The sequence below is a fragment of the Lampetra planeri genome, chromosome 29 (genome assembly GCF_965212315.1).
Source record: "Lampetra planeri chromosome 29, kcLamPlan1.2.h2, whole genome shotgun sequence".
Lineage (NCBI taxonomy): Eukaryota > Metazoa > Chordata > Hyperoartia > Petromyzontiformes > Petromyzontidae > Lampetra > Lampetra planeri.
In genome coordinates, this window is record NC_136135.1 from 12,065,933 (window position 1) to 12,075,289 (window position 9,357).

The 9,357-nt window shown below is 60.6% G+C and overlaps 1 protein-coding gene across 4 annotated transcripts in view; it reads right to left on the reverse strand.

The window, feature by feature from the left end:
* The window catches only part of LOC144728681 (retroviral integration site protein Fli-1 homolog), a 35,497-nt gene extending 26,481 nt beyond the window's left edge, over positions 1 to 9,016 (reverse strand). The window contains exon 1 of one of the 4 annotated variants that reach the window (XM_078608285.1): positions 8,902 to 9,016. Coding sequence is in view for 3 of the 4 variants with exons in the window: in XM_078608283.1 (XP_078464409.1) it covers positions 7,424 to 7,441 (18 nt within the window). In the remaining variant the exon portion in view is untranslated. Of the gene's footprint in view, positions 1 to 7,423; positions 7,636 to 8,901 lie in introns of those variants that run through there. The other 3 variants (XM_078608283.1, XM_078608284.1, XM_078608282.1) reach the window with 3 other exon arrangements.
* Positions 9,017 to 9,357: the final 341 nt, after the last annotated feature.

The following is a 9,357-nucleotide window of genomic DNA, read 5'->3' on the forward strand; positions in this document are numbered from 1 at the left end:
TAGACGGGAAGTTTGCACCGCGGCCGGAAATCTGCGAGCCCCGATAGCGACTGCGGTGTCGCGGCCAAGCAACGTCAATCGCACCCCCCCCCCTCGCTACCCCTCACCCGCCACCCACCCGCCACCCACCCCCGATACTGCCACCAAAACAACGCGACCCATGCTCCGTTCGTTGCGCGATGTTCGACCTCGCCCCGTGGCGCTCTGCGAGACGCGTCCCGCTCCTTCACCTTCTTCTTCTCCAAGTCGCCTTCACTCGGGGTCGCTCGCAACCGCAGCTGAGATCGAGTCGCCCCGACCCGGCACCACTCCCAGCAAAGCCAAGATCGCACTCACCCTCTTTAATATCCGCCACGGACTCTCCCCTGCCTGCCTCTCCCATTTCATCTCGCTCTAATCCCCTACACGCACTCTCCGCCGCTCCAGTAACCAAGGGCTCTCTATGGAAGCCCCGACTTAACCTTCGGCCAGTGAGAGGTCGCTCACTCTCCTCTGCTGCACCGCAATGCGAAACCCCCTTCCCCCTGCCGTCCGTGCTGACGACTCCCTGCCTGCCACTGTTCAAGCGCAGCCTCAAGACCTTTCCTCGCCTGTCACCTGGGGTCCGACTGCAAGCAAACCGCAGCCATGCCCCCACCCCCCTCTCCGCTGCACTCCCTCTCTCTCTGCAAGGCCCCTGAAGAGACCGCGGGGCCCAGTCGCGCTGCGCTCCCGGCGAGCGAGCCAGGAGGCTGCCCGCCCGTAAGCCCCGCGCTGCACTCAGCGGGCGGCGAAGCCGCACTGCGCCCCGAGGTGCCCCGCCACGGAGCCGCAGGTCCGCGTGGGACTGAGCGCCGCTCGCAGTCCCCGAAGATCAGAGAGAGGCTGCCTGGTGGTGTCCGAACTTGAGAGGGTTTAGCGGCGGCGGCGGTGGTGGTGGTGGTGGCGGTGGTGGTGGTGGTGCAGGTTTTAGTGTCGGTATCATTATAGCCCGAACACGACATTCCTAACCGCCACCCCCACTACCCTCGGCGTGCTGGAGCCGAGAGAGGACATCACCTCCTGGGGAAGCTGCCTCAGTTTGGCCAAATTCCCGGAGTCGAGCGGCAGCGCTGATCCACTCCGCACGCTGGCCACCAGACTCAAGTGCCCACGCGTTACCCCACCGCACGCGGCCTGTGGAGCGCATTCACTCGTCCCCTGGTGTGCAAGCCCAGGGCGCTGACCATTACACAGCACGGGCGAGTTAATCCAGGGGTTGTCAACTTTTTGGAGGCTGTGAGTCCCCTCCACCACCAACGAAGACCACCGATACCAGCTAAGGCTCACTGATCTGTATAGATCTCTTTCAGAAGCGACCTGGCCACAAACGATAGCTCAACAAAGTGACTTATCCCGTGGAAATTTATAGCAGCCAAATACTCTGAACACATGTTTCCAAATGTGGAGGGAAAAACCGCAGGACGCAGCCACGGGGAAAAAGACACCGCAAACTCCAAATATACAACAGGTGTCAGGGTCGGGATCTAACCCACGACCTCCTGTACACCAGGCGAGGTAGTTAACATCTCCTAGGCCAACCCGCCTCCACACCCCAACCTCCTCGCCCCCCCCTCCACCCCGGCCACGAAGTTACCAAGGTCACAACAAGAAAGATCGCATGTCCACTCCTCCCGTCACCGCAGTGCAAGTAAAGCATTCGTGTCAAGATCTGTGCCCGCGTGGTTTTGTTGCCGAAACGTGGCGCTTCAGGTCCACGGTGTCGTGAACTCGCGACAGAATGAACGGTAAATGATGATTTGTGGATCGAGAAGTCAATACTATGCCGCCCATTGACGCCGATTGGCTTCCCTGCGCATGAACATCATGTATCATCCATTCTGTCGCGGGGTCATTCTCTCCTGTTACAGCGCGCATGAGAAATGTCTCTCGCACTGCGCTGTCGCGCGCGGTGGCGGTAGCATCCGCGTTGCGCCCCCACACGGAGCGGGGGAGTCGTCTGGCTCCGAGTCGTCTGGCTCCGAGTCGTCTGGCTCCGAGTCGTCTGGCTCCGAGTCGTCTGGCTCCGAGTCGTCTGGCTCCGAGTCTTTGCGCAGCGACATTCACGGAGGCGTTCATAGGGGACGGCGCGCGGCTGATGTCAGTGTTACCTCTCCGTTCTCGTCAAGGAGCATCAACCATCGTCACGCCAACTCGGATCATTCCCACAGTATAAGCAGCAGCAACTCGCCATCGAACAAAGACGGGCACTACACCGTGCGCTTTCAGAGGCGCTCTTTCGATATTCGGAAGCCACCGGATGCACTTTTAAATTATCAAGATTGACAAACTCATTTCTCTAGAATTACTTTTTGTGTTTAGTTTGTTGTCCTTCCCCAGCACCTCCAATTAGCACGGTTGGCTACGTACGGTGCGAAAGACGTTCAACAGACACAACACACAACCCAGTGGCCAGCGCGCCCAGGGAAAGTCCGCAGCGCACCAGAGCTCCCCGCGTAGAGGCACTCCGCGCCTATCCTAAATCCTCCCTCCAGCCACCCTCGCCACGGGGATTGCTCGCGCATTCACCCCCCAGGTGCCGAGGACGAGCTCCACAGCACACGACACCAGGCGGTCGGCGGAAAATAGCACTGTTGAAGGTGTATTAGACACGAGCTGACAAGTCACTTGAATTGGCTAAGGTTGTTGTTGTTGTGAGAGCTCGCGGAAGAAGACGATGGTGGGAGGAGGAGGAGGGGATTCCAAATTGGAACGGTGAGAGGGAAGACGCGGATATGGAGTGTTGTGTGCCCTTCCAGTGTGATGAGTGAGTGGGTTAGTGAGTGAGTGGGTTAGTGATATAGTGGGTGAGTGTTTGAGTTGGTGGGTGAGTGAGTGGGTGAGGGAGTGAGTGAGTGGGTGGGTGAGTGAGTGAGTAGGTGGGTGAGTGGGTGAATGAGTGAATGGGTGTGTGGATGAGTGAGTGGGTGGGTTAGTGAGTGAGTGGGTTAGTGATATAGTGGGTGAGTGTTTGAGTTGGTGGGTGAGTGAGTGGGTGGGTGAGGGAGTGAGTGAGTGGGTGAGTGAGTAGGTGGGTGAGTGGGTGAATGAGTGAGTGGGTGTGTGAGTGAGTTAGAGGTTTAGTGAGTAAGTGGGTGAGTGAGTAGGTGGGTGAGTGTGTGGATGGGTGAGTGGGTGGGTGAGGGGGCGAGGAGGTGTGTGTATCTCGTGTTGCGTGGTTGTGGATCGATCACTGCACGGGAATTGAATCGAGTTCAATTCCCGCTCAGTACCCAAAAACAGTGGCGAATATCTGAGCCGGCCCTGGGTCACCTCTTCGTTGACTCAGCCTTAAATGAGAAGCTGGTGCAGTGTATAAACATCAGCACTGGGGAAGCACAAGGCGGCCGGACATGGCGTTCCCACCGACCTCGCGTCGCGTTCCGTGCCGGCCTTGTTGGGTGCTTGCAAACAGCACTTACCCCAACAGCCTACGACGGCTATACGGGGGAACTTTGTCTTATCGTCGCGAGCGGCAGCGTGGGGATTGAGCTCAGTGTGGATGAGAGAGGAAGCTGCCTTGTGGACCGATTCCTCGGCATGTGCGGCAGATGAGGAAGAGCCGCAGGGGTCAGCGTTTGACCGGCAATGACCGTGACAACAACAAACTAAATAGTCATAGTAATAATCATCATCATCATCACCACGTTCTCTGAGCGCCCGTCTCTGCATTTCACTGTCACCGTCCTCTGCAGACAAAGTTTCCCAGCAGCGTCAGTTGACGCGGGTCGACTCTTAGACCGGCTTCGACTTTTCGAATCTTCACCAGCGGAGTCAGAGGCCAGCTCGGCAGCTGCCGCTGCATGGCCAGACGACCACAGTCGTCATCGGCCATGGTCACTCCACTGCTGGACGAAGGCCTCCCCAAGCCGCCGCACCTCCGATTAGCACGGTTGGCGACGTACGGTGCGAAAGATGTTAAACATACAGTAAATACATCGATCCTGCCATGTACCAATCCATGCAGCACCTGCACGTGAACCGATTTCATCGCTCCATCTCCACGTCAGTGCTCCTCCTCTCGGCAGCCACTCCGCAATGACCCTCGACCACAGTCGGTGTGTGTGACGCCACGGGTCCCGGCTAGGCGCGAGAGTGAGGAGCTGAAGCGCCTCTCGAATTAAACGATACACAACTCTGGCACGCATACTCATCCACTGCTGGATGAATATCTCTCCCCCAGCCCCCCAAACCAACACCGAGTGGGGTGGCCCTCATCCCACAGTGCAAAGAGGGTCGTTGCCCGAACCGTCGCCTATTCTATATGTTTTACTTTTTAGGGCAGCGGTGTTAACAAACATCCGGGTCAGTGAGGTGCAGGGAGCGGTCCGATATCACTCGCCACTGACGTTGGCTGTGATCGCGAATCGAACTCGGACGGGTTCGGAGCGCACGCAGCACGCTCACCACTGCGCCACTTTAGGCGCCGTTGTGATTCACCTGTAGATGACTTTCCGAGTGTTATTATTAAATATTTTACAGATTGCTTGTTACATGAAATCATAATAATACTGATGACAAGGATGTGTAGGGTTAGAGTGGGCGGTGTCGTGGTCCGTGGAGATTGCATCTCCGGTATAAATAAAGATTATGGTGCTGATCTTTCGCGATCGCCGAGGAGGAACCGTGGATACGTGGCAGTGGGAAGGCAGCAGCAGCAAGCCAGGCAGTGAGAAGTCGGCGGTACTAACAATTTCCCAAGTTCTGCTGTCCTCTCTTTATGTTAAGATGTTTTCAGACAATCAAGGCGTGTTTACAGACGGAGAAGGAGGAGGAAACCGGAGGACCCATGAGAAGATCCCCGCGTTTCGAGGAGTGACAGCGACACTCTATCCCCGCACTGATTGTTTCACGCGGTACCAGTCCACGCGTGGCCGTGCCGCCTTCTCAGGCGAGCCAGGGTACGGCTCCTCCTGGACGAGCGGCCCAACGGCAGCGCGTTCACCGCGCGCGTTGCACAGCGAAGAGGTTGCGGCTCGAATTCCGCAGGCCGTCCTGGTTATCACCGCGGGTGCGTTAACGCTAATATAGATACACACTCGCCGGTCTGCTTCACGATGATGAGTCGCTAAGCGATTCCCCCTGACGACGTTCGAAACGGTGAGGGCCCCATTGCGTCCCGGCGTTACGGTCCAAATGTGACCGATTGCACTGAAAAGCGCTCCATTGGGACGAACCCCGCAACATCGCCACCCTCGCCCTGCTGGGGGCGGCTGTCCGCCTGTCACGCGGAAGGGCCGCCTGTGACGGTCGCCCTGCGCTATGGGGAGCGGCGCGGATACCAAACGAGTTACTCAATGAACCATACTATTGTTGTCGTCATCATCATCATAGCCCTGCAGAGGATGTGAACCAACAACCCCGAGTGGAACTGATTCTCGCTCTTGCGAGACTGGGGCTGGCGGGAGGGGGGGGGGGCAGCAGGGAATCGGCAGTCACGTGGGGGGGGGGGGGATTCACGCAGCAGAGAGGCCGGTAGCAGCAGTCATAGGTGTGGCAGCAGCAGCAGGAGTTGTCCTGCTGCTGCTGCTGCTACTGCTAGCGCACTCCACGGCACCGACAGCCCCCACAACACATTCGCCAATAACCCGTCCCCCAATGAGGAGCCTCCCCCGTAGAGCAAGACGCACCTCCAACCTGTGCACGGTGCTGGCAAAGTTATCCACAGATCTGGTCGCTCACACAGACACGCGGTTGCAGGACCACGAGACGCTTTGTTTGTGTATTTAACTTCTTTCGCACAGTACGTAGCCAACCGTGCTAATCAAAGGTGCGGGGAAGATGCAGGGGGGGGAGTGCATCTTATAATGCGGGCGCTGCGGGCAATTGGCCGTTCTGCATTGGCACAGGAATCCATCTCTCTGCTCGCAAGAACGGCCCGTTGCCCGAAACGTCGCTTAGCATGTACTGTGCGTGTTATTCACTTGGGCAGTGTAAGGGGCACGCGTGGTGGTGGTTGTTGTTGTTCCGCGTCGCTCTCGCACTGTGGCAGTGACTCTCACACGGAGACTCGCTCTTGCTCGTGAGCTCGGAGTGACCTTTAACGTCCACGGAGCGCTTTGGTCATTCCCGCATGAAGCCGCACGGTGAACCCGGCTGGGAACTGCCACGGCGGCGGGGAACGGTTCGATTCCATCTCCCGGCACGGCAGTTGAAAACAATGGGGCAAGTTTCATAACCCCCCCCCCCTCTCACCCTGCCCCCCCCCCCCGCCACCGCCTCTGTCCACCCAGGAGCAGTACAAATGGGTTCATCACCACAACCAAGTCGCTTGGCAGGTCACGTGTCAAGGTGGGGTAAAGCGTGGGCACCTCCCAGCCCCCTACCACCAACGCGTCTGGTCGGCGCGGAAGAGCAAATGCCATCCAAGGCCCCCTTCCCTCCAGCAGCGGAGTGAGCGAGCACTTGCAGACCTGCGCCTTTGCCTGCGTCGCATTGGGGAAATATCGAGTGGTGAATGAGCCTTGGGCATGAGAAGTCGCGGCAACGCCCCGGGTGGACCGTGCCAGCGCGTGACATCCAAGCAGTCACGCGCTCTCTGTGTGTGTGTGTGATACTCAGGCAGCGCGCGGTGCGCGGTGCGCGGGACGCGGTGCTGGGCACGGGTGCTCACTCGAGGAGTCGCAGAGACGGCGACCGCGCTCCTCGTGTGTCCCTACTGGGGGTCCCTCTGGCTCTCACGCTCATCTCTGCCTGCTTCCTGCTCCCTGCTCTTCACGAGTCGATAGCCGCGAGACTCGCAATGGCGCTCACGGCTCCGTTGTTCAACTGCACGGGGAGGAGAGCGCCTCGCCGCAGGCACAGTCCGCACGGAGTCGCGCGCCAACGGCCCGCGCGAGCTCACAGCCACTGCGCGCTGACGCCGCGCGCTGACATCCTCCGTGGTCGAACGCCGCGCGCGTACAGCCCACACGAGCTCACATCCTGCGCGCGCTTTCACCTTCAGCGAGAGCGGACTAACTCCGCGTACGAACGCCGTCCCCCGGGGACCGAGAGGGGCTGCTAGTGGCGCCCCCCACCCCTGGGGTCCCGCGCGGCGTCGTCGCCCCCCCCCCCCGCCCGCACCCCGGCGCCACACTCGGCGTGACCCGAGTCCCGTCGGGGGTTCTGAGCGCGACCCTCGCCTCGTGCCCAGCGACTTCCACGAGGGATCGCGCGACCGCGGCGCGCTCGGCGTCACGCGCCTTGGCGCGGGGTGCGGCGCTCTCCCCTCTCTCGCTCTCCCCTCTCTCGCTCTCCCCTCGTTGCGCCGCATTCCGGCGCCTCGACCGGGGCCCCGCAGCCCGGCAGCCACACACAGTTGCGGAGGAAAAGGAAATTTATCGGCGAAGGAGGAGGAGTGGGAAATGGGAATCATCCGCGCGTCGCCTCCTCCGGCGCCCCGCGCGCGCGAGACGCATCTCACCTTCACCGGGGTGTCCATCCTCTCCTCCTCGCGCTCCTCCTCCTCACGGGCGCCGCATAGGAGCTCGCCCCTTACCTAATTAGCTCGCAATTGTTGGCGACGACAAATGTAACCGGATGAATTTTCTCTCGTTTTGGGAAGTGAGGTCACGCGTCTTGGAGGAATCTCTTCCTATTGGCTGCCGACGCGTGGCTCGGCGCGAACCCAGCCCGCAGCCGCGCCCGGCCCTGGGGACACGGCGCTCTGGCACCACCCGGCAACACCCAGCAGAGTCCAGCCTCGCAGCAGCGAGACACTCGCACACCCAACCACCCGGCAGCAGCGTGCACAGCACATGGCACCCGGCCCCACCGAGAGAGGCAACTTCACAGCACCCCGCGGCACCCCAGCCTCACAGCATCCCGACCCCACAGACCCAATCACCAAACTCCCAGCACTCAGCACCCTGCGCCACAGCACCCAAAGCCCAGCACCCCGAGGCATCCCTCCACGCCAGTGCCCACTCGCCCAGTGGCACCCTGCCGGGCAACCACGCGCCGGGCTCACGGGGCGGCTGGGGGTCCCAGTGAGCGATCAGCCCGAGCCTCCGCCAGTTCCACATCCAACCCCGACTCGAACTCCACGCAGAGCGCGCAGCAGCGCGATCACACACGTCGCGAGATAACGCAAGCAGCAGCAGGATCATCATCAGCAACAGCAAGATCAGTTCACCAAGTGCCAAGCACACTTATCAGAGGGACCGGGCGCGCTGTGGAGGGAGAGAGAGGAGTGACCTCGTGTGCGCAAATAAAGAGCGCGAGGCGCGAGTTGCGAGGTCGCGGTGAGCGTCGCGCCCCGGGGAAAACGCAGCAGTGGCGGCAGCGGCGGCAGCAGCGGCGGCAGCGGCGGCAGCAGCGGCGGCAGCAGCAGCGGCGTCGCTCTCCGCCACAATGGCGCACGGTGCTCGGATCGGGTTCTTTTCTCTGCGCGTAAATCGCGAACGCCATCGCGGTGGCTGTCAAGCGAAGTGAGCGGAGCTGGGGCAGCGCGCGCGTCACGGCCACACTGGGCGAGGACGGTCAACAAATCGCAACGGAGCGGCAGCCACAAAAGCGAACGCGTTCCTGGAGTTCCACCGACGTGGAGACGGAGCGAGGAAATCTGTTGGTGCGCGCAGAAACCGCCCGGTGGATTGATTTCACCGCAGGGTCACAAGAGGTGGCGGCTACGGCAACGGCTTGGGGGAGGCCGTCATCCAGCAGTGGATTGACTACTGCTGCTGCTGTGATGATTATTGCACACGGCACGGCGTGGGTGTGAAATGCGCCTGGGTGAGGAGCGCGGGTGAGGAGCGCCGGGTTGAGGCGACTCTGCAGACTGCAGTCTGCGTGTAGCCGAGCCGCATCTTCCAGACGTCATTACCAAAAAAGTCTCCGTTGTTGTTGATGTCGTCGTTGGTTTAAATAATAAAACCACCCCGATGTGCGTGAAGTCCTTACCCGGTTAGCGGCGCGAACAATCGCAGTTGGTCGGGATGTGGAGCGCGCCTGGCGGCCCCGAGATCAGATTTGAGCGCGCACGCTGGGCCAAGGTGGCAGAGAGCAGGGGGAGCAGGGGGGGTGGTGCCCTCTGTCCCGGGGACTCCCGCACGCAGACTCCGGGGCTGGGGCTCTCCGCTCAGCTCGCAGCAGCAGCTGCTGCCTGCCAGCCCTTGGCAAGCGGCTGCACGGGACTGCGTTGTTATTATTATTACAGCCATATTAGTCTGGGACCACTCCTGAGATCGCGTCTCAAACGTGATCAGACGGTTGCGAGGGCGTTTAATCATTCCTAGGGCGCTCGCTCGCCAGCCCGCCCGCCCACCCACTCGCCTCTCGGTATTTCCCCGGGTCTGTGTGTATGTCTGCTTCTACGCGTGGGTATACGCGCGTGTGTGTGTATGTGTGCGTGTGTGT